A 25215-nucleotide genomic window follows, 5' to 3' on the forward strand; every position below is an offset into this window, starting at 1 on the left:
CTCGTAAATGTACTTTAAAGTGATCTAGATTTATTTTAACTGATATGGACATTAAGATGGCCTAGTAACTTTCTTGCATACTTAATACAGGAACGGATGTCGTACTCTTCATGGATGTCTTTCTTTGTGCAAGTTCGCTTCAGTATATTCAATGCAGGCAAACCAGGTATGATACAGGCACATTTATTCATTTACTAACATGCCCCAGACAATCTACAAATCTTGATACGTCAACAAAAATTGAGCAATCTATTGCAAGACACATTAGCGTCAGAACAAACCGTAAAGCAGAAAAAAGTCTGAGAATTGGATATATATTACTGCGTTCATCTTTAAAATGTACAGCTATTCTGTCTTTTTTTTGTAAATGTCAGTAACTGGGCGAATGAAGTAACATGGTAATGCCCTTAGCATTGTCGTCAGCCCCTTAACTTTCCAGCATATAGCAATATAACATGCAGCATGTTATATTTTATCAAATAAAACAACAAATCACACTGGCTGCATAAAGCTGACAAATACAATTGATTTCTACATCCACTTAATGATTATTGTTAAAAGTGGTAGTACATTTCATACAAGTGAAGACCACTTCAGCCATCTCTCAGCGCTATACTGACATCTAGTGCTGAAAATAATTTTTTAAAATAAGATGAACAAAAAAAATGAATCTGAATACAATTTAACAAAACATGACATATGGTTGTCATGGATGGTTGGTTGTCATGGATGCCCAGTTACCTAGTGGATGAAGTCCCTGCAAGAATTCCGTGCATTGCATTAAAGACAGTACAGAGTGTACAGACACTCAAACTGTGAGTTTATCTGTCTGTACATATTCCCAGCACACAATAACACTTAATATACAAAAAAATCTATGCATGCATGTCCATGCACCCACCTAACACATAATACATATGTAACAACATCAGTACCATGTTACATATCAGTTAAGTGTACTGGATGAAATTGGGTTTATTAAGAAACTTGCATCGTAAATTTGCATTTTCACACAATTTGAAACTAAATACTGTTACTGGTAGGTAATGGGATATGAATGTTATGTGTGCTCATATTAATAAATGAAATAAATCATTTGATAATATTTGTAAACTAAACAAATCTTTCAAAACTATAAACAAATCTTATCTTAATATATAGGCTTATCTTAAAAATAACTTGCATAAAACTGCTCAAAACCCTAACCCTAGTCAAAATTCTGACAAATTTGCCACTGGTTTATGTTAAGTCAAAATCAAAAAATTAAATAACATTTGACATGTCATAAGCATGACATGTCATAAGCATGGCATAAATAACAAAACGGAAAAAAAAAAAAAAAAAAAAAAAAAAAACACTTGTAGGTGATAAATCGAGCCATTTCATCATCATCATCAGTTAAGATGGTTAATGTGCTGATTTTGGTTCTAACATTTTTATGAGATTAATTGTACATGCAATTAAATTTAATTGCATGTACATTAAACTAAAGCCGTCTATATAGTAAGATTGGGTTCACAAACAAAACATCCATTTATGCATCTAAAAAAACTGAATGACAAATGTAGTTCTAATAAATGGCATGATAGTTTCCATTAATATTTTGATCATAAAACCAGTGTAACTGCTACGAAGAGAACTTTTTTGTGACACTTTGGACTCTCAAGATTCAGCAGACTGCATGTGTTTGTGCATCATTGTTCTAAAGGAGTTGGCAATACAAGTCAGAACATTAACATTATTATCAGACTAATTGCACTGCTATCCTAGTAGATATGCCCTTGCACAAGGGTTTTAAAACTACTAGTCATCAAAATGGTTGTCACAGAAACCATAATGAATTGTGATATGACACATGTGCAGCATTCTCCCTGTTGTGTGCTACTTCAGCCAGCACCAGCCAATCAACTTCCATTCCATATGTGCATCAGAGGAATGATTCACCTGCTGGCCCTGAGAACGATTCTCCAGAACCACTGAAAGAGAGAGATTGGTAGAAAAGTAAATAGGATGGAAGGGGAGGTTTTACAAAAGAAAGATGATCTCAGTCTGTCAAAATATTGTCTGTACATTTATTTAGCCAACTGTGTTTGAAGATCAAATAGTTTGCCAAAGTGCTCACTCACACACCTCCTTTCATGTACGACGTCTTGTACACACTGGTCCTTGTGGTATCGAACAACAAACTGGGTGGAGGTGAGTCGAATATCCTCAGACCCATTGTAGCCATCATCAACTGGCTCACTGCCCCACAAACTGGCCAGTCTGGATAAAGACAGAAATTACACCACTTTGCCAACAGTAGTTATTACATAATTACTTGGTTCTCCATGATAAGACTTAAACATGGGATCTCACCTCTTTTTGAAGGGTAAAATGATTAGATGTTTGTCTAGTCCAAATAATCCAAAAGATATGAAGCCCTTCGTTAAAAAAAGTTGAGGACATGTCACAAATGATACAAATATTTATATGTTTGGTTTTTTATTTCTTTATTATATACAGTACAGGCCAAAAGTTTTCATTCAATGTGTTTTCTTTATTTTCATGACCATTTACATTGGTAGATTCTCTGAAGGTATCAAAACTATGAATGAACACATGTGGAGTTATGTACTTAACAAAAAGTGGAGACCTGGCCTCCACAGTCACCGGACCTGAACCCAATCAAGATGGTTTGGGGTGAGCTGGACCGCAGAGTGAAGGCAAAGAGGCCAACAAGTGCTAAACACCTCTGGGAACTCCTTCAAGACTGTTGGAAAACCATTTCAGGTGACGACCTCTTTGAAGTTCATCGAGAGAATGCCAAGAGTGTGCAAAGCAGTAATCAGAGCAAAGGTGGATATTTTGAAGAAACTAGGATATATAACACGTGTTTTCAGTTATTTCACCTTTTTTTTTTGTTAAGTGCATAACTCCACATGTGTTCATTCATAGTTTTGATGCCTTCAGTGAGAATCTACCAATGTAAATGGTCATGAAAATAAAGAAAACACATTGAATGAGAAGGTGTGTCCAACTGTATGTTCTTATGTGTTTACCTGCCCATAGTTGGCAACAGCACAGAAAAACTGTAGCTCCAGGTAAAGTCTTCCTGGGTCTTGGTTTAAGAGCCACCAAAAGCAGCTAGAGAGATTCTGACATACAGCATTACACAATTATAACATGATTACAATTTTTACAGTTAAAGTGTCTCTTGTGACCAATAAGAGAAAACAGACTCACGGCCAGCAGGCTGATAATGAGCAGCAAACAGAGTAGAACATGTCGCGCCATCTGCCTCTCATCTTGCATCACTTGAATGGTTGGAGTATCACATAATGCCACACTTGGGTCTGAAAAACACAGCAAATGTGGCATCCTCTAACTAAACCTTGTGAAAATATTATCAGAGGGAGTACTGATACAAAGGTTAAACTAGTTAAAACAAACTTTCTTTCATAAAAAAAAAAACCTCATAACTACTGCTCATAAAACCAGCTTTGTACCTCTGCTGCTGTTTCCCTGCAGTGGTTCACAAGTGCTATGATCTTCCAGCTCATTTGGGGGGCACAGCCCCTCAGCTGTGCCTGAAACACAGCTCTGGTCCAAGGCATAATAACTCTGATCCTCCTGGGAGCGACGGCCCAGACCCAGTAAAGAGCATCCGCCTAATAATAAACTACAACACAGCACTGCAGCAGTGCTGCCAATCTGAGAGAGACAGAAATGGAAATTTCTTTAAAATTTAAAGAATGATCAATGTAAAGACAAAGAGAACAGAATTGAACTAAAACCTAGTTTTCACCTCCCATGGTAGCTTTACAATGTCTGACTGGAAAAGTCTGCATGTGATTGTAAGACTTCATAAAAGGTTTTTAGTTTAGTTTAACCAGTAACATGAAGTGCTATGAAATGATAACACATATTGACATAGTGCTGTTAACACATAAACTACAGATCCCACAATGCAGTGATTCACTTGCCATACTAAACTCAATCTTTACACTACAGCTGAATCTGTACAGGAGCAGTTTCCATGTTGACAGCAAACGGGTTGTGAAGCAGCTCGAAATTCTTTAGTCATGCTTCAAAGTCACCAAAGTGCCGTGCAGTGTGTAGGGTGCTCAGTTTGTCAGCAAAGTGCGCACTGCATTAAGGGATCTGTAGTTTGTGTTATCAGCGCTTCATATCTAAAATTTAGAACAACTTTCATAATGAAATGCTAGCCAATATAGTCCTATTGGAAACTACTATATTATTGTGTGTCATGTGTGTCTTTCTAATAATAGTGAGAACACAAAGAGCACATACTGAACATTTCCTTGTTAACAGCAGATATAAATGATGTGTGTTTCCATGTGCAATCAAGTCCACATTCATCAACACTAACACAGAAACACTGACCATCCACTATGTAAAGGCTGGTGTTCCTGTCTCAGTAAATTCAGATCATGCTGGACAAGCACTAAGGACTGTATTAAATGTAGGGCTGTATTTCCATGGTATTCAAACATGGCATAACACAAATAATATGGATTCCACTGGTAAAATAAAGAAGGACATTGTATTTAAAATTGTATGAATTTCTCAGCCCACATTATTTCTCAGTCAACCAATCAGACCGATTAGGTTTTGGTTTTCCTTTCTGATTCAGGTGTCAGGATTTTACCAGTAAGGTAATAAGAGCGTTTCTGAGGGGAAGAAGCTTCAAGGTTTTACTCTTTGACTGAGGCTCACCTGCCCTCTGCCATAATAGAAGGCAGAGTCCACAGTGCCATTCATCCTCTCGCCTATAATCAGGAGTCCCCCCACAATCAAAAATGGAACCCTGCATACAACAAATGCAAATTACACAGAGGCAGAATGAAAACTAGAAAACCAGAGAATAAAGGTTGCCTGTAAAGTAGGAAGGCCTTCCAGGATCAACACATCAGACTCACCCCCACCCAAAAAGCATGAAGAGTGAAGGACGAACCATCAGCTTCTTGTTCTTCATCAAAACTAGGGAGAACGCTATGAGTCCTGAAATGAACATAAGTCTCAAAACACAGAAACAGACGCACCCTGAGAACTGAAGGAAGTGAGAACGAATGCTACCTGTCCACAGATAAGTGCTGTACAGTGAACCGTAAAGCAGAGTGAAGACCAGAACCTGCTCCAGCACACTGTCCTGGCGCACCACAAAGTTCCACAGCGTCATGCTTACACACACCAGGAACTACAAGAGGATCCATGCAAACACACAACAGCACAGAAAAAAGGACAATGAGGACGTCAAACATACTAAGTATCTCACGTCTGGGCTTTGCCTATACTACAATAATTTTTTTGTTTTAATTCCTACAGCAGGCATCTAGCCTGCTGTGTGTTCTTGCCTATGCAATCACATGATAAGAAAGCAGAGGTAATTAGGAATTGAATACAAGTTAAAATGGCTCATTAAAATCACCATACCTGTGCTAGGAACAGATTCATTGCAAACATGTGCGGCAGCCTCTTAAACTTCTTACTGAGGAACATAACGCCAATTGTCCATACCTAAACCCCAAAAAACGGAGAGATTTCATTAAATGTGGAGCAGTAGGTCCCTAGGAATGGTGCTGATGAAAGCAAATGCATTTCCTACAGATTATTAATCAAAACCACCCAGCCACAATCTTCTCTGACTTCCCCTTGTAATTCCCCAAAATCTGCACACAAAAAAACCCTCACATGCTTGCACACTTACCAGGGCAATCAGTCCAATTATGCTGATATTGAAGCTGACATTCTGAAGTTCTGCAACCAGGGGCACGGCATCCATCCAGGGAATGGTCAGTAACCACACTGACACATACATGATTGGTGCTGACAGAAATGTACTGATGACCATCCCGGAGGTCACCTGGAGGAGGAGACACAGACACACACAGCTAGATTATTGCGATAATAAGTGTAAATATTTACAATACCCCCACAAAGAGTGCTACCTAAGAAAAACTGGGTTTGTGAGTTAGTGTGTCAGGAAATATACACCCACCACTTCCATTTCCATGTTGTACTGAGCGGCATAAATGGCCACACTGGGTGCGGTTGGGAACACCCCGTAAAGAAAGGCGTAGTTAGAAAGACTAGAGTGATTGACTGAGCTGGAGTTTCCAACGTCCAATAGCTCCACCATGTCTTTACATATGAGAGGCATAAGCAAGCTGAAACACACACACACAATAGTCCTATAAGCAAAGGCAGGATAAAATGCATAAAGTCCAAGATATGTGTGGAAGGAATCAGACATTTTGCACACTCACAGTTTTGCAGTGATGAGGAGTATCAATGCAACACCGGCAGACCGAGTCAGGTTTTTTAGCTGACCGACCATAGTCAGCCCCAGGTAGAAAAGAGCTGTCCCACCAAATGAGTTAGCCAAACCATCCACAAATTCTAGCATTAGCACTGGGACACGCCCGGCCAATAGGAAGTGTGACACGATGCCCACCAACACCATGAACACTATGGGATTCTTCAGAACCTGATCAAATCCAAATCAAAGTCATTCACAATGACAGGTAATAAAAAAACAAAAAAAAAAACACACACACACGGACACATACAGGGACTCACCTGCAGCAGTACAATAGAAACAATGTGCAGTTTGCTTAGACTGTGATCAGGGTTTTGTCTCCAACACTGAATTTCACACAGAGCAAAGCCCAATGGGTTCAAAAGCATGAGTGACACAGGAGCCACGAGGTAAATATACTGTAGGTACTCAGGATATGTAGTCCTATAGAGGGCATCAACTGAAAAAGAGTCAGCACATGGTGCAGGAGGGTTAATCATTATATGGTCCATTGAGAGTACACCTTTAACACTTTGAATTTAATGGATAAGAAGAGGAAAGTGTTTCTAATAAAAGTGAGATGAGAGGTCAGTGAAACATGTGTGTCTTTCTCTACTCTCCATGTTAAACCAATTCCTCATTACCATTAAAACATTATAGTTGCATAAAGCACACAGTATGACATCAGAGTGAAAGCATCTCTAAACTTCTGTCTCAGCTCACCAATGGGGTATCCCAGGGCAAAGTCGTTACTCTGCGTGGCAAAGATTGAGTAGAGTCCCGCCTTGCTGTAACGACTCTCAGGGTTAGCCACCAGGAGTGTGAGAGCACACACTATGACGAACACAGTCACTTTGGCTATCAGCACGCTCCACAGGAACGACCAGATGACATCCCCAAAATCGAGCTGCACCATGTTCTTGAAGAGCAGTGCAGGAAGAGCAAAGCGGGACACAAAGTTGCCAAGTCCTTTGGTCTGGACTGGTGAGATGATATCTGTCCGACCAGCAATGTACCCACAGAGGATGATCCCAAAACACTCCAGCAGGGCTGGGAATAGCCTGTCAATGGACATGCTGGGAGAAGTGGACAGGGGTGTGTGGGAAATATTGCGTCCATGTATAGTGACATACTGGTCCTCCATGATGAGCAGGAGAGTGATGTTTACAGGTGGACGTATCTCCAAAGAGCTGATAGTGTGAGAAAGAGAGTGACCAATAAGACGTTAAAGGGATGCATGATAAAATCATGCACACACAGGGAAGCTAAATGTCTAAAGAGATTTAAACACATTAATGTCAGAACTGGATATATGCCTTTTCTGTGCATAATGTCTTTAAATGAATAGCTTTGACTTGATGCAATGTAACAGAGTACAGTATATGATTTTAACCCAAGTTACAATGAAATAACTCAAAATGCTAATAATAAACAATGCTATAAATATTGAGCAAATGAATAATATGACACGCACACTGACACTGAGAGATATTTACGCGTTATTTATGAGAAATTAAAATCGCGCAATAAAGGAGTATTGTTCTGGAGATCAGTTATATAAAAAAATATTTCGTAAATAATATTAGCAACATCCCACATATCAGTACGCACGTAGCGGCATCTGCGTAAAGCCTGTCGCAATGGAGGGCACGACAGACAGGGCACGTACCGTTAGCTCCTCGATGCATGAGTATTCCAGAGCTTGGATTTAGCGCTTCGCTCTTGAGAGCAAAAGTCACTGACAGATCAGGTTCCATGGCATGGTTTCCTCCTGCCTACAAGAAGGTCCTGGCGAGGCGTGATCTCTGGCGGGAGGCGCCACAGCCTTTGATTGACATCCGATAGGACCAATAACCGCAAGAGAGCGGTGGGCCACGCCCACTGTAAGTCTGGGGGGTGGGCCCGTTTGCGAACTAAAGTTCTCGTAGGGCCTTCACGTGGTCGTCTTTTCTGCACGAAAAGACTGTTTCACGAGAATATTTTTTGGTTCATTCATATGGAAAATGTCGACTTTTATGTTAGACCGGTTAGACCGGTCTAACAAGTATACTTACCACAAGACAACACTTACTACATTTACTTAATGACTTGTGTGTTTATAATACGGGCAGATCACACATTATGACAAGATAAATGGTCAGTAAGTTTCTGGTATGCTTCCCACATGCATTCCCACAAGAGCCGGCGCACACACAAAAACCCAAACCATAAAATGGTACCACATTTTGATTAAAGTTTTATTAAGAAAATCCATATGTTTAAAATATCTGTTTTTTTTGTCCTGTGCAAAGGAGAATAAAGGAAAACAAACAAAAAACAAATCAAAATGGATAACAAACTAGGGGCAACTGTATTGCCCTTCATTACATAGTTTATATGTACCGTTGATGTGACATGTTCCCCCCATGGTTGAGCATGGTTGTGCAACTCAGTAAGTTTCTGCTGGTTTTAATGGCTGGAGTTTGTACGGGCTGGACACACTCCTAACATTTTCAAAATTCCCCCTTCCTGAGAAGTTTCAGCTTTGGTTGCATACAATTAATAATACCAGCATCCTCCATAATTTGATCTTTCCATGTTTCTATACATACATTTTAATACTTCTTGTCACGTATCACAAAAATCTAAACTATTCATAATTCAAACACAACATTGGGCAACAAATCTAGTAATTATATAGTGCTGAAAACTGAAATGGCACGGTCTTTGTGTCAGTGAATGGCTTTAAAGCTATGTAAGAGTGTGCATGTCCCTCTGTGTGAAATCAGTCAACTGTTTTTCTGATAACTGACAAGGACCCATGTAGGTTTTGGTGGTGTGGTAAATCATAAAGCATTGGCATAATACTGACAAAAGCATAGTCTCAAATGAATAAAAATAACACACACACACAAAACAATTCTGTAACATTAACAAAATAAGGCACTTCAATGTAACAACTTCATTGCTTTCCTTCAAATAAAAATTGCTTCTGTTCTACTCAGTTCTTTGGCCTCTCCTCTGCAGGAGGACACAGTGGAAAAACCTGAGCAGGGGACAGTATAACCAGATGCTTAAAAAGACACCCAGCAGTCTTATCAGAAAGAAGGACCAAGCACAGGCCAATCTTCCAACCGAGTACAATTTCCAACATAACGGTGACCAGTGTGGGGAAACTGCCACCAGTTCTAAGTCCAAAAAAAAAGACAGGGAGGCGGGTAGGGAAATTGGGGTAAAGAGGGAAAAAAAAAAAAAAAAAACAGGTTGGGGCATAACCCAGGGAGACCAATACAGCCTCCTTCACCTGGGAATTGGGGGAAGTGGGGGGGCACCCCTTTCCTTTTTCCCTGAACCTGAAACACATTCAGGAGGGGGGGAGGAGTTATTTAAGTCACCAGAACAATAATACTGAGTATTTAAAACAATCAATTAGGCATGATTGGTTACCTCGTCCATCACTCTTGGCTATCTTGCTAGGATAGGTCTTCTGGAAGGGAATATAAGGTTCTGGAGGTGGGAGCTCAGAAACTGAGTGGAATGTGAAGCGAGACTCCCACTCATCTAAAAAAAGTAGACAATCAGCATGAATTTACAAATTTACTGTATTTTTCTGATAGATTGGAATAAGTAGTCTCAATCTGTATATTTACTATTTGCTAATAATGGGGGTTCAACACGATTTTGTACTCCATTGCAATAACTCCCCTAACTTTGAAAGACACTTCACCAATATGTCTAGGTTAATATGACTGCGGACCCTTTTGAATGTGTGTCTGAAATGCATATGACAGATCTTACCTGCATGGTTTTGGTGGTTCTGATAACCATTTCCCATAGGTGGTGGTGGTGGTGGTGGGGCACCACCAACACCAGGTCTGTCTGGGGGTGGAGGGGGTCTTGATACACCACCTCTGGGGGGATCTGCAGGGGGACGATTGGGAGTCGGGGGAGCACCAGGTAGCCTTATACTGCCCCCAGGGCGTCCTATAGGAGGAGGGGGTGGGAGGGGACCTGAGGTGGAAAAGGCTCATCTTATAACAACATTTATGAGGATGGATGACACTGTTTTGGGGTCAGCCTGAGCTCTTTTAATAGAGTTCTAACTAAAGATATCTAAAAAAAAAAAGCTGTTATTGCAGAAAAGGTAGTAGTCTGAATATTCTTGGTGAGGATTTTTAGAATCAACCACATTAAATTAAGAGTAATCCAGAATAAAAACCTGTCCCAGACTTACCTGACCGCCCGGATTGGTTCCGCCCCAGTGGGGGTGGTTTCTCATTGGGTGGTGGTGGTAAGGGGCCAGAACGTTGAGGGACAGGAACCTGTGAACTTAGGGACACATTCCTCTGTGGCAGACGAGGAGTAACATCATCTGGTGCTGCAGGGGTAGGGGGAAGCGGGGGTGGACCTGGGCGTCCAGGTGGAAGGGGTGGGGCTCCACCAGCAGGATGCCGAGAAGATAGAGAAACAGATGGAGGAAAGGGTTTGTTGTTGAAAGAGGTTGGGGGTGGAGGAGGGCCATCTCGTGGAAAGGACTGCAAGGGTCTGTTTCCTGGTGGAACTGCTGCTGGGCGGTCCTCGACAACACGACTTGGTGTAGGGGGCAAAGGGGGCCGGACAGAGGCATGGACTGGGGGTGGAGGGGCAGGAACATTGGGCTGTAGTCGAAAACCAGACACTGGTGGAGGGGGGACACCTCCATGCCGGATGGGTGGGTTTGGGGGTGGCGGGGTAGGAGCTGAACTGCCAGGTCGAGGTCCACCTGGAAGAGGGGGCGGGCCTCTGTTTTGGATGCTGCCTTGACCTGGTCGTGGTGTGCTAGGGACAGGGGGAGGGGTTGCTGGTGTTTCAGGTCGAGGAGGAGTGGCCCGTGGACGAGGTGCATCAGAAGGTCCATTCCTTGAAACAGGAAATCTGGGTGGTGCAGGGGCAGAGCCACTTCCACCAAAGGGTCTGGGGCCTGCAGACCTGCCACCTGGAGGCAATGAAGGAGGTCTGACTGACCCAGTATCTACAGCAACGAGAGGAGAGGAGAAAGGGAGTAAGGGAGAGAGAAGAGATGAAACTGTCGATTGCAAATACTAGTTGAAGACCATGTACTCTTCAAACGATGGTCCTAAGTTGTTGAATTTCCTCATCTGCAAGTCAGGTGAAAAAAAAAACAAAAAAAAAAACACTAACTGTAATACTACAGCCATTTCAACTACCCGGCAGAATCGAAACCCAGGGCTGGATCTGAAATTGAGAGCCAGTTTTACAGAATTCAGGTGTATAGTGTTGGTATTAGTTTGATCTTTAACCTGACAAGACCTCTAGTCAGCTGTTCGTACAAACATGAGAAATAGGTTTAGAAATAGGCGACTACTAGATTACAATATTCTTAAATGCTTCTTAGAAATCAACATGACATTATTATCCTATCAAAGCAGGGTCAGGGCATAGTTGTTTTTGGTGGCCTGTTTTAATTTTAGTTTAAGTCAAGTCGAGTTAAGATGCCATTTTAGTTATTACATTTACAGCATTTATCAGACGCCCTTATCCAGAGCGACTTACAATCATTAGTTACAGGGTGCAATTTATGGTTAAGTGTCTTGCTCAGGGACACAATGGTAGAAAGAGAGATTTGAACCTGGGTCTTCAGGTTCATAGGCGAGTGTGATACCCACTAGCTAACTGCCAACCTAGTTATTAGTCTTAAGCCCCATCCACACGGAATCGTTTTTCTCTGAAACAGTAAAATTCCTTCTGACCACACGGAGGACAGCAGAGAAACTAATTTTGTGAGAGTGTGGACATGGGTGGAAGTACCCAAGTGGGTAACACACTCGCCTATGAACCAGAAGACCCAGCTTCAAATCCCTCTTACTACCACTGGGTCCCTGAGCAAGACACTTAACCTTAAGTTGCTCCGGGGGGACTGTCCCTGTAACTACTGATTGTAAGTCGCTCTGGATAAGGGTGCCTGATAAATGCTGTAAATGGAAATGTAAATATTAGTGTCACATAACACACTGGGGGACAACCTGAGAAGGCAGAAGCAGATAATTCCCACAACATTAAACCATTACCGGCCGAAGATCCAGCACTCAGTCAGTGAGTTCACGTCAACACAGAATCAACTTGACCCAGCTCAGCTAAATAAAATAAAGATGCTTTCAGACCGAATGCGGTATGCGTTTGCTTTAAGGGTTGTGGTTCCACTCATTTTCCCTGACATATCAGTCCAACCTCCAACCTGACCTATAACAAGGGGTACGTGTGAACATTCACTGGTCTCACAATTCGATTTGATTCTTCATGATGCACGTACCATAAATTGCTTCTGCCCTGTTTGAAGTTCTTGACCATTAAGGGAAAGGTCAAGAAGCATTAAATCAGGCACAGAAGTGCCTGATAAATTATATAAATATATATAAAAAATTTGTATATTAATTTATTTTAGTTTAATAAATTTAATAATACATATACATATGTTTAAAACAGTTTTTAAACATACTTTTTCCACCCCTTGTCTTACAAAATGTTTAATGGACAGATTTTTTTTATGCAGTCTCTCTCATGAGACTGCATAAGCATGTGTGCAGTAATTTCCGGTTTTCATTTTAAGCAGTTCTGCCATCAACAGATGGCTGAGTGAAGCTGAAGGGGTGACTCATGGTAGAAATTACTCATTGGATTGACATTTGCACGAAAACTATGTATTAGAAAATGGCTTGAGTTTCAGAAACTGCAGTCCTTAAGACTTTTTTGTGAAGTTTTGTGAACTTCTTACCATTACTATCCCTGTTACCAGCAGAGCGGAGTTTTGGCATTCCTCCTTGGAACAGTCCACCTAAGCCCCCAGGAGCACCACCACCACCACCACCACCACTGCCACCACCACCACCACCACCTCCTCCTCCACCACCACCTTTTGGCTCTACAGGGAAAAAAATAACAAAATAGGTTACAGTCTATTCCACCAAAACATGTGGAAGATCACATGAATAAAATCACAAAGAACCCAAAACTGTACATGCTAACTGTACTTATAAGTTGGGGTGTGAGAGAAGTAAAGTATGAATATAAATATAGATAATGGAATCATTATAACCGTGTGAGAAACTAAACGGGAGGGCCCTAAATGCAACTTTTCCTTGACAGCAGAAAATCGCAGTACATATTGTCTCAACTGTTAAAAAAAAGCATTGAATATAATGAAGATATCACATTACAAAATGTCATTGTGGGCAAGGTAGTGATACTTTATTCTATCAAAGAATTCTCTGTGCTTTCAATGCATAATTATAACTGAAAGGTCACACTCATTTGGTAGGTCTGTCTCAATCATAGTGAGACTTCTTTGGTTTGGTTCTGAACTTACGGTCAAGCACGGGAGCGCTTCTGTCATTGGTGACTGCTTTCTTAAGCCTGGCTCCTTTGTGAATGTCAGACAGTAAAGCGTTCCGGCCTTGCTGTTCTGAGCGATTCAGCGATGGCTTCTCTGTGTTTGCCTAGATCACACACACACACACACACACACACACACACACACACACACACACACACACACACACAAGCAAAAGGACAAAGATCATCATGACGTTTTGAAAACATTTCCTCTTCATCCTGAAAGCAGCTAGCCACAGAGCTGCAACAAATGGTGTAAGGCATTGGAATAATGTACAATTAACCATGAATTAACCAGAGACTAAGAGGGGCAGAGATCCATGCAAGTATTCCAGTGAGTGCCATACCACTGCAAACGTAGGGGGAGGGGGTGCAGGGGGTGGAGGAGGAACCGGCATCTTGTCTCTTCAGAGTCCCTCTGTACCTTCAGTCCTGACTGAAATAAAATAGTAACAAGACATAAATCATTTGCAAGAGGCATATGCATTTGAAATTAAATGCTACACTTGTATTTGGCTAGTAGCTGCAAATATATTTTACCCTACGTTTCAGTGAAAAAGAATTTGAAGGTCATACAGAGGGAATGTGGACCAATGCAAATCTCCCTGTAATGAAGGCCAATTTGCATTTTAGATATAGAAATATCAAAAGCAGAACAAACCATGTTGCTAAGGGCCTGACTTCCTGTGTAGGCCATCAACAGGAAGTGCTGAGAAGCCACAGCAACAAGACTCCTTCTGCAGTGTTCGACCTTATCCAACCAATACCTGCCCTTCATTTAATTCTGCTATATTAATGAGCCTTGTTTTGCGGACTGTCTGGATATTAAGATGAAGGGATGGCAAACAGTTGATCCCTATGTGCTAAGTGACTTCATCTATATCATGTGCATGAATGGCTATTTAATTAAATATAATTAAAACACCACCACTTGATCAATGTCATTTGTACTCAGGAGAACAACAATTACATTCTGGTTAAAAATAAAATTTGTCCATCCTACATTATTTGTGCACCGTGTGCTGTGCTGCAGTGTTTCACAATGACAATCACTTCACTTTTTAATTTGCATTTTCCAATACAAAATTATGATTAAAAATAAGCCTGCCAGGTCATACTGCCATTAACAAAATTAACGAAGCAGCTAGGCCATGTATCAACAAATGCAGCCCCTTTTAGTGTAAGACCAGGTCCAGCCGCCTTAGCGCTACACACCCTTATAAGAAACCAGTGTAAAAAGTCCAACGCCACTGGAATACTGACTGAGGCCAATTTTACCCTCAGAGTAAATCAGATACTCATGGTCTTTCAGCTGACACTCAAGTACACAATGTTAGTGAAAGGATACTATAAAAACCCTCTCTCAACACACACACACACACACACACACACACACACACAAACCCTCTCTCTCTCACTCACTAAGGGTTCTTGCATCCTTATCCTTGTGGGCTGCAGTCCACGTAAACTCACACACAGGTCATTGTCTGTCCACAACACAAGCACACACTGCCAACTAATAGCCAAGTGGTCGACAAAGAGCCCATTCAGACAATGAGAAGTGAGGCACAGATGAGCTCACGCACACACACAGCATCACACGCGCATGCATATGCTTACGTATGTACACACACACACACACACACACACACACACACACACACACACACACACACACACACACAAAGCATTCTATTATAAGGGCTGACTGAAGCAATAAAAATAAACACAAATACTGGCTATTTAATGCAAAAGAATTATTTCACACAATTGGAGAGAGGACTGACTATAATGTCAGCAGGTTGTCTCTTACTTAATGCTACTCGAGGAAGAAAAAAAGAAAAAGTATCTACTGAGAAGAGCTTCTCCCTACAACCTCTGAAGGGCTGAAGAGTCTTTAAGTTCTACCGTTCACACACTTTACAGTCTCTTAAAAAATAAAGTCTCCTCTTTCATCCTCCCCCTCAGCCCCCCAAAGAGAAATCCGAAGGATAATTAAATGCGTCTGAGGCAGACGTGTTTTGCTACAGAAGGCATGGGGGTGAGCGCATGTGTACATGTTATGTGCAGTTTTGCCTGTAATGGGAAGTGGGCTAACTTCCTGCTAATTTCTCAGCTCGGCTTCGCGAGTGCACACACAAACACACACACACACACACACACACACACACACACACGCAACTTCATTTAGACATGTTCATGCTGAATAGTCAAACTCGTATCCCGTGCATCCATCAGCGCAGGTAGGACTGGAACAGCTGACCAATTGGAGGAAGTTTAAAACAAACCACTGCGCACAGGTCAACACATTCCAGTGGCAAACTGACCACATCCTGTACAGAGTGAGAACGGAGGAAAAACGGACAAAAAGGGGGGCAATAAGGTTGCATCGGATATTTTAACAATATAAGTACCTGTGCTCCAGCATTAAATATAAAATTTTAAAATGACATCTGAATACTGAAATAGATGAGCAACAATGGCCAAAACCCTTGGGGGAGGGGAGGCGGGGTGTAGTGTTTTAGCCTATTCTATTCTAGAATACATTTAGCAACACAATATGACAATGCCACAAAAAAAATATGCAATCTGTTCACATGAAGGCTGAGTGAATATTGCACTCTTGCAAATTGTCAGAATTTTGTAATCAGAACACTGCTGAAGAACAAGTCCTTGCCTTGGAGAAAAATGGCAAAATGGCAAACAGCAACAAAACACAGGCTCTAATTTCCACAGACAGGAGCGCAGCCTGAGAGCTGGTGCGAGAACCACGGGTTCCAAAGAGCCCAAAGATGCCACGGACGTCCTGCATCACATTCAGATCAATTCTGGGGTGTTGATCATGAGCACTGGGCATGAAGGTTAAAGAAGAGTGTATTAAACTTTTAAAGTCCAACAGGGGACCATGTCAGAGCTACTTCAAAGTTCCTTACTCAACTCAAGCTAGATTTTTCTGTTTTTTTTTTTTACAAACGGTAATGTCGAAGTTAAGATTCTTGTTAATGAACTTTCAGCTCGGACTGGTGATAAATGATGGAAAGTTTTTCTCATGCGCATTCAATATTGAGTACACATACACGCACACATTTACACTTAACGGATATCCGGCAAAAAAAAAAAGAAAAAGCACTCACATATCGAGTGGTCACAACTTTTTTCTAACGCAATAACCTAATTTCTTCGTGTGTATAAATTTTGGTTATACTTACGGATTCTCCAGCATAGCGCTTACAAAGTTTCGTTCATCAAAATGAAACTGGTTGACAGCAACTGGCTGAACTAGTGTAGCGGCAACCTCGTAACCTCGGATCTGCCGTTTCTCTCTTCCTCGTTTACCATGCGGTGCTTTTCACTTCCTCAGTAGCTCCACACATCACTGCAGAACAGGGAAGTTTTCAGACGCTGGTCATATACCAGAACATATGATGTACGTCCATCCGTCCCATGCCACGTCTCACCAGAGGAAGTGTGCGTGTAGCGGGGGGGGGGGGCTGCACGCAGGAGAACGCGTGATGTCTCACACACACACACACACTCAGCTGCACCCCAACACACATGACATTACGACGAAATGCACTCTCCTTCCAAACAGACACACTCGCATATGAACCAGATGACCACGTAGGTTCAAACCCCACTTTCTCCCATTGTGTCCCTGAGTGAGTGTCTCCAGGGGGGACTGTCCCTGTAATCACTGACTGGATAAGGCCTTAAATATGTAAATGTCAACAAGTCTACTTTTTGTAAAGCACAGCTAGGTGAGATGTTTTTCTCGCAAACACACACACACACACACACACACACACTCCCAATCCACCTGCATTGGGACTGTTTACTAAACCTGTTCGCACCTGCGGCCCCCGTGTGCGCGTGTGAGCGACGTCAGCAGGTAAAAACGGGGCTTTTTCAGCCCTTTTACTCGCACACACGCGGTTCCCCCGATCCAGCAACAGGATCTTCAGAAATGTCACCCAATGTCGCCATAAACACAGTCTCTCTCTCTCGCTCTCTCTCTCTCTCTCTCACACACACACACACACACACACACACACACACACACACACACTCACCCAAGAGAGCGCGTACGGCCTCAAACGCGAAACAGAACAACCGCCCCAGTGTTCGGCAGAGCTCAGGCTGCTGAAATAAAGGATGTGAAGTCATGCATATTCCAGCTGAAGCGCAGCGCGCCGAACTCCGAGCAGATACCCAGGAAATACCCGCGGGGTGTCGCTTCCTCTCAAACTTGGCACCTTCCTCGGGGGACGAAAAACGCGGACACTGTACTACACTGTGTATCAAGACCGTTTTACATTCGTACGTGCGAGTTATAAATAAAAACTAAAAAAAAACAAAAAAAAAACTAAAAAAAAATGCAACTAGAACTCGGCGGGCGCGCGCATGTGCGCCACTCCTCGGATTCGCGTTCACGTTTTCCGCTTCGGAACCGCTCGCTTCCCATCGACATCGCCCGCGACTCGAAACTACCTTCCTGCGCGCCTTTCGTCCTCTTTCCTCCTCCGGATCACATAACGCAGCACAGGCCGAGGCTCCCGGGCTCGTCCCCGACCCGCTTCTCTCTCCTCTATCCGGGACACTGGCAGTGATGCAATGTTTCCAGATGTGGGAAGTTCGGGAATATAAACTCGGCTTCGCGGTGCCACATCTGCGAAAGCTCACCAGTAAAAATAGCCCAAATGACAAGCCCTACCCCCTCCAAAAAAAAAAAAAAAAACCCCACCAACTTCATATTGTAGACAGAATAATTCTAAAAAGCAGCTTGGAAACATTATAAGACCCATTTAATAAATGTGCCTATATTAACCCTAGTAATAATTAATAAAAGGTTTGATGATGCAATTTATTTTTATAAAACAAATTTCTAGAAGCTACTCCACTGAGCACAAATATCCCGAATCCAATGTGGGTTTTGATTGTTTTTTTAAAATAACAGACATTTGTAAATGCCACAATGAACTTTACAGAAAAAGAAGAACTCCTGTTTTGAAAGCAGAAATAAAGCACATCACCCGGCCTCTCACAGTCTCGAGTTTAAAGTTGTTAACACATCTGCATGTTGGACCAATACTTCCAGTCAGGAAAAAAAACACACTGTGGTGACACAAAAAAATGTAAACACACACACACTGTAAACAAAACTCATAGGTCATAGGTCAAGTCTGATAATCCACTTTTTCACTATATAGAGCCTTCTATAGGGAATCAGCCAAGTGGATTTCCTGAACATTCTTACAGTATGGCCTGATGTCTTCAGACATAATAATTATTTTACTCACATTTTTCAAACTCCAAAAATAATCAATATGTTACATAGGTAAACAGGGTTAAAACACATGAGATTAAAGTTGCAAAAAAAAAAAAAAGTAAACTGGCAGTGTGTTCACATTTGCAATGCTACTTTTTTGTTTCTGTGTATGTAAGTGACACCCTTCAGACCCACGAAGGATCTTGGTCCTTCAATCAGGCTTACACACTCTCAGCCTTGCATGCTGAGGTCAATTAGCCGACCTGCAAACACACCCAATGTCCCAATAATACACACTCCCATGAACACGCACAGGAGGATGTGATCCAGCACCATGGCCACAAACTTCCACTCTTCAGCAGCCTAGAATGAGATGTAGAGGGCAATGGATCAGTAGTGGGAGACATTGTGACGAAAAATGATAATGAAAGATGAGGGAATGGGTGTACTGTACGTTATTGGATTCTTCATCACCCTTCATGGTTTCTGCAATGTATTTGACACCCTCAATGGCACTTTTCACATCTGGGTTCTTGATTATAGGAGACTGGTAAGTGACAGAGGCCGGTGTCGGTTTGCCCGAGATGTCAGAAATGTCAAAGTCAGGTGGGAAGATCTGCCTATCCTGCCGTACTTTCGATGGGCATTTCATAGTGGAGAAGAACATGATGTTGGGGATAGTTTCGATGAAGATCTGCAGTGTAAGAATTGCATAAAAAGGTACATTTTCAGACTTGCATTTGATTGCACCTACAGTGACCAGTTCTTACTCCACCAGTAGGTGGCAGTGCTGAATCATGCGTTGGTACATTTTCCCCCTTTACCCAAAAAGGCCTGAAACAAGAACAGAATTCAAACATATGGTTCTTCTCTATGAATTGTTGAGATACTGTTCATTCGTCTCTCTCACACTATCCATAACCACTTAATCCATAAAATAGTTGCTGGTGCTGGAGTCCATCCCAGGACACAGGGTGCAGAGTGGGGACTCGGCCATGGCGAGGTGCTAGCCCACCCACAGCTGTTCATTCTGTCAATTCCTATTTTCTTTCCTTATAATGCTGGCATACGGACCATTATATTGAGCAACAGTATGCAGTATACAGTCTGCATAACCAGAAAACTATTACAGAAATGCAGATTAACCAATGTCTTATAAAATTGTTTGCAGACTGACTGGTGGAATTGATCAACATAAGACTATCTCCATCTGCTTACCTTACGAACCCACTGGGGCATCGTGTGGGTGCTAGGAGACCGATGGTGGGTGTTGATGACTATGACAGTGATGATAATGGAGGCGATGACGAAGACCATGGTAAACAGCATGTATTTCCCAATTAGGGGCACAGCACTTGAAGTCGAAGGAATGAGCTCAACGATGACCAAGAGGAACACAGTCAAGGACAGCAGGACAGAAATACTTAAGGTCATCTTCTCACCTACCAGCATATGCAAATATAATCAAAATTATAAACATATATTCCATGTGGGAACTGAAGAAAAGGAACAATCATCGAAGACCTTAAGATACCCGAGCCATCAACTGTTCAGGCTTCTACTGTCAAACAACACAATAACATTCGTTCCTGGGCCAATTACTATTGAACTAAACTACTGAACAAGTTGAAGCATACTTGTGCATATGTCCTCTGTATATATTCTATTGGACTGTAATTTTTGTAATGCCACTGCTGATACATCCACCTTTGCACATAAACATTTCACTCACTGTACCAATGTTGTTACAGGTTTTGTAAAAAATTGTCCAGATTAAGATTAATATGATTTAACAATCTGCATTGTGTTCTTGAAAGAAAAGCCACAAAGTGTGAATGAATCTAGTGATACAAAGCAAATTTGTGGTACTGTAAGAGACGTGCATAATTTCACTAGCAGAAAGTATGCTGCAAACAGACATAGATGATTACCAGAGTCCGTGGGCAGGTAGAACACCAGGCCTGTGAGGAAGCTGAAGAGCATGCATGGTATTATGACGTTAACGATGAAGTACAGTGGCAGGCGCAGCATCAGGAAGTGGTAGGTGATGTCCAGGTAGGGGGTGTCAGGACAGCAGGCATAGTAGACCCAGTGCTTCCAGCTTCGATAGTCTTTCATCACCCACTCTCCGCTCTCCATGAAGTTGCTTAGGTCTGGCCGGTCATTGTCCTATGTTGGTAAAGTTCCAGACAACATACTTTCACATGCATTAAACCTGTACTATCTACACACTTAAACTTAAACACCCTTATAATTAAAGGTAGCTAGTAACAAAGCCAAGTCATGAAGTTGGCTCAGGATACCGGGTTTATGACCACCAGGTTGCCATCATAGGTCCAGGTGCCCAGCTTCATGCTGCAGTTCTGCAGGTCGAAGGGGAAGTACAGCACGATGATCTCGCAATAGCTCTTAAAGATGGCTGGAGGTGTCCAAGTGATCATGCCGTTGTATTCCAGCAAAACTTTGGTTTCATGCACAATGGCAAAGTCTCCATCAGCACTGCAAAAATACACATAAACAGCAAAACATATATTTATACATATATACTAAATATATACATACTATATACATACACTGGTTAATTTAACTACTTTTATCTACTTTAACTAATATAACCTTTAACTGCATACAATATTATTTTGCACATACACTACCAGTCAAAGCTTTTGGACACCTAATCATTTATAGGTCTTTATACAGTACATGTTACACAGAACTGAAGACACAAGACTGCATGTGAGATAATGCATGTGAGATTATGTAATAAATAAACCAAAAAAAAAAGTTGAACATTTGAGGCTCTCCTAAGGGAGCTTTTGTTGTGATGGCAGCATTTCAAACTCATGAAAACCTGGATGGTATTCCAACAGCCCTGAAGGTTTTATGCTGAACACTTATCATTCACTCATGTTAATGAGCATCTCATGAAGTGTCTTTTGATGACAATAGTGAACAAAACAGCCATGAAGGTAAATAGAGGCAACTCTGAAAAAAACTAATGCACAAAATTTGTATGTCGTGGTTGGATTCTTCTACACCACTAAAAGAAAAAAAACTGCCTATTATTTTGTATATTGCCTTCAAGCAGCCAAAACTTGCAATTGTCCCCAGAGGCATCAATGCACCACGAGACAAATGACCCTCCTGGCTTTGTACAGTTTTACGTAGGTACTAAGTTGTCTATCAGTAGGTTTAATGGTGTGGCTGATCACTACACATTATGCTTTTTTGACAACACTAAAACATCATCTCTATACACTATCCCCACTATCTCAGTTTTACAGTCGCATGCACAGTCATACTTATTATACAAAACCAGATCAGGTCGCCAGATGTCTGTAGAGGGCACACGAATCTTTTTTATGCCACCAAAGTCGTCCGGATTCCACTGGAGGTTGACATCCTTCCATTGCTGAGAAGAACATCACATCTATCAATATAGCCGCAACTGGAGATGCTTCCTGACCAGTTAGGTGACCCCGAATCAAGCAAAACATTTAAGGGAAAGGCACCCTGATACCATAACATGGAGGAATACAAAACAGTAATACACACGAGCAGCACACCTGCTTCAGTCGTACATTACTGGTGACAATCTGATTTACTTCGTCCTGCAGAAATGAAGAGAAATTAAATGAGGATATATACACACACACACACACACACACACACACACAGAGAGAGAGAGAGAGAGAGAGAGAGAGAGAGAGAGAGAGAGAGAGAGAGAGATAGATAGATAGATAGATAGAGAGATAGAGAGATAGATAGATAGATAGATAGATAGATAGATAGATAGATAGATAGATAGATAGATAAATAAAGAAAGATGGCCAGATAGATGGTGCAGGATATACTGACCACACTGATAAGCTGGATAAGCTGCAGTCCCACAGTCACCACCACTGGATCACGGAAATGGCTGACAGGCCGAACAACTTTATTATATCCCGCAAAAATTGTCCCGACTAGACGTGTTTCATCATCAGAGCAGATGCCAAGATCTGAGGGAATGAGAGACACAGACATTCACGGTCTCTTTTTGAGTGCAAAAGAAAAAAATTGTGATTCAGCTAACACGACTGTGTCATATGCAGCATGGCGGCCATAGCCCATCCCGGGACAGCGAGTGCAGGGCAGGATTCAAATACATGTAAACAGTTTAACATTTCAGTCGCTGCAAGTATAATCTATCCCTCAGTGGACCATCAGCTTTGCAGTGTGTGAATGGAAGTGAGAATGAAATCCTGTCGCTCTAAACTGCTATTTCCGGTTATGTTTGATGCACAAGGAGTCAAATATCACCCCGCTGTCTGCTGTCACCGACCGGTGAGGGTCTCAAGCTATGCCACCCCTCCTTAGGTTAGGCAGCTGACTGCGTTTAACAAGGTTAGTCTGTGGTGGTGCATGCAACAGGATGGGTCTGATGCAGATTTAACTTTTGATTAGGCGCCATGGTGGACACGTTCCCCCCCACTGGGCACTCCTGCTTCCTGGAGATCAGAAATAGCAGGAGAGGCCTGGCGCACATGCCCCTGTCAGTCAAAGCACATGCCAAATTTCACCAAGTCGCCCTCCACCACTAGGCCAGTTAATAAAGACCACTTTAACGCACATATAAAAAAAAAAACAACATTTAAAGATGCAATTGTACAGCTTGCTGTGCGGTGAGACCGCTACATTCTTCATTGCGCAGACTTGCCTTACTAATATTAAGTCAACCAATTTAAGACGCAGTTCTATATAAAATGATGAACGTCAGCTACTTACCAAAAAACAGAAGGAAAAGACACGCGGCCGAGGAACATGCTCGTGTGTAATCCATTGCTCTTATTAAAAAGGTGTAAAAGCAGCCTCGCCGTCTGCGCGCTCAGGTTAGCAGCTTCTTCTGAGCTCCGGCGGCGAATGTCGCGGCGCCAGCTGGCGCGCTGCACAGTGTCCCCAATCGGCCGATTTCACCACGTCCTTTTACACTTTACAGTTCGGGCGACATGAAAGAAATAATGTACTCCACGCCTGCGTCCTGTTACTGCTGTTGTAGTCGTCTGCTGACGTAATGCACACAAACACACACACACACACATCTATATATACACAGTACAGGCCAAACGTTTAAACACACCTTCTCATTCAATGTGATTTCTTTATTTTCATGACCATTTACATTTGTAGATTCTCACTGGAGGCATCAAAACTATGAATGAACACATGTGGAGTTATGTACTTAACAAAAAGTGGAGACCTGACCTCCACAGTCACCGGACCTGAACCCAGTCGAGATGGTTTGGGGTGAGCTGGACCGCAGAGTGAAGGCAAAGGGGCCAACAAGTGCTAAACACCTCTGGGAACTCCTTCAAGACTGTTGATGACCTCTTGAAGTTCATCGAGAGAATGCCAAGAGTGTGCAAAAGCAGTAATCAGAGCAAAAGGTGGCTATTTTGAAGAAACTAGAATATAAAACATGTTTTCAGTTATTTCACCTTTTTTTGTTAAGTGCATGAGGGATTATTCATCTGGGTCCTCAAGTCATGTGCTGCTCAGCTGGCTGGAGTGTTCATGTACATATTTAACCTCTCCATCTCACTGTCTATAGATCCTGCCTGCTTCGAATCAGCCACCATTGTCCCCGTCCCCAAGTTGCTCCAGCAATCACAGAGAAACGCTTTGAGCGAATGGTCAGACAAACACAAGCAAAAAAAAAAAACAAAAAACAAACAAAAAAAAAAAAAAAACACCCATCATTTCACACTGGAGAAGGACACATGTGAGAATTACGGTCCAGCATTCAATGGTCATTTTAGGCCACATCAAAAGGCCCCTTTCACCAGTCACAATCTCTTCAAGGTTTCTTCCATCAGACATAGACTCATAATTAGTATCTGAGCTAATTGCTTATAATTTCACCTTGTTGACATGTTAATACAACTTGTTCTTTTTTTTTTTGTTTATTGTTAGTCACACCACTGCTGCATGAAAAGTTTTGCACAGAATCAATTTCACTGATATGCACTGTACCTGTGAATTGGAGTAATGAGACATGACAATAAAAGCAATTTGAGCAAACACATAGGGCTATAAATCTTTGAGATTGAAGGGAGTCAAACCTAAAAAACAGCTTTTTGAATGTCTTGTTGCTAGAGTCTAAACACAGCGGTTGTGTTCAAGTCCAACAGCATTACAATAAACACTATATTAACTTATTATTTTTGAGAGGGTGGGTACCAACTCAAAGGGCTCCTGTGTCTACAAACACTCAATTCATATTAAATCCACAAGAGAATTT

General features: G+C 41.9%; 3 protein-coding genes across 8 annotated transcripts; all 3 read right to left on the minus strand.

Annotated features, from left to right (window-relative positions):
• Positions 1-303: 303 nt before the first annotated feature.
• gpr155b (G protein-coupled receptor 155b) lies at positions 304-8115 on the minus strand. The gene is made up of 16 exons (XM_028980541.1): positions 7971-8115; positions 7025-7491; positions 6583-6761; positions 6270-6490; positions 6002-6170; positions 5711-5866; positions 5437-5520; positions 5080-5200; positions 4923-5004; positions 4720-4810; positions 3489-3693; positions 3226-3335; positions 3042-3137; positions 2359-2423; positions 2131-2265; positions 304-1976 (listed from the first exon to the last, which is right to left on the minus strand). Exons 2-16 carry the CDS (start codon positions 7443-7445, stop codon positions 1928-1930), a joined length of 2184 nt encoding a protein of 727 aa, XP_028836374.1. The 5' UTR covers positions 7446-7491; positions 7971-8115; the 3' UTR covers positions 304-1927.
• Positions 8116-8520: 405 nt separating this feature from the next.
• Positions 8521-18339, minus strand: wipf1b (WAS/WASL interacting protein family, member 1b). Of its 6 annotated transcripts, none has more exons than XM_028981824.1 (9): positions 18158-18339; positions 16879-17045; positions 14017-14105; positions 13644-13773; positions 13053-13199; positions 10515-11291; positions 10079-10291; positions 9728-9841; positions 8521-9633 (listed from the first exon to the last, which is right to left on the minus strand). In XM_028981824.1, exons 3-9 carry the CDS (start codon positions 14065-14067, stop codon positions 9581-9583), a joined length of 1485 nt encoding a protein of 494 aa, XP_028837657.1. In that variant the 5' UTR covers positions 14068-14105; positions 16879-17045; positions 18158-18339; the 3' UTR covers positions 8521-9580. The 6 variants fall into 6 exon arrangements, with proteins under 6 accessions (XP_028837657.1, XP_028837656.1, XP_028837658.1 ...); XM_028981823.1 differs by lacking the exon at positions 18158-18339 and adding an exon at positions 17740-18023; XM_028981825.1 differs by lacking the exon at positions 18158-18339 and adding an exon at positions 17128-17699.
• A 254-nt stretch (positions 18340-18593) lies between these two features.
• On the minus strand, positions 18594-23994 carry chrna1 (cholinergic receptor, nicotinic, alpha 1 (muscle)). Its single transcript, XM_028981850.1, has 9 exons — positions 23703-23994; positions 22794-22936; positions 22502-22546; positions 22238-22347; positions 21239-21434; positions 20867-21104; positions 20154-20377; positions 19390-19629; positions 18594-19298 (listed from the first exon to the last, which is right to left on the minus strand). Exons 1-9 carry the CDS (start codon positions 23755-23757, stop codon positions 19167-19169), a joined length of 1383 nt encoding a protein of 460 aa, XP_028837683.1. The 5' UTR covers positions 23758-23994; the 3' UTR covers positions 18594-19166.
• Between the last annotated feature and the right edge of the window lie 1221 nt (positions 23995-25215).

The sequence above is a fragment of the Denticeps clupeoides genome, chromosome 5 (assembly GCF_900700375.1).
Source record: "Denticeps clupeoides chromosome 5, fDenClu1.1, whole genome shotgun sequence".
Lineage (NCBI taxonomy): Eukaryota > Metazoa > Chordata > Actinopteri > Clupeiformes > Denticipitidae > Denticeps > Denticeps clupeoides.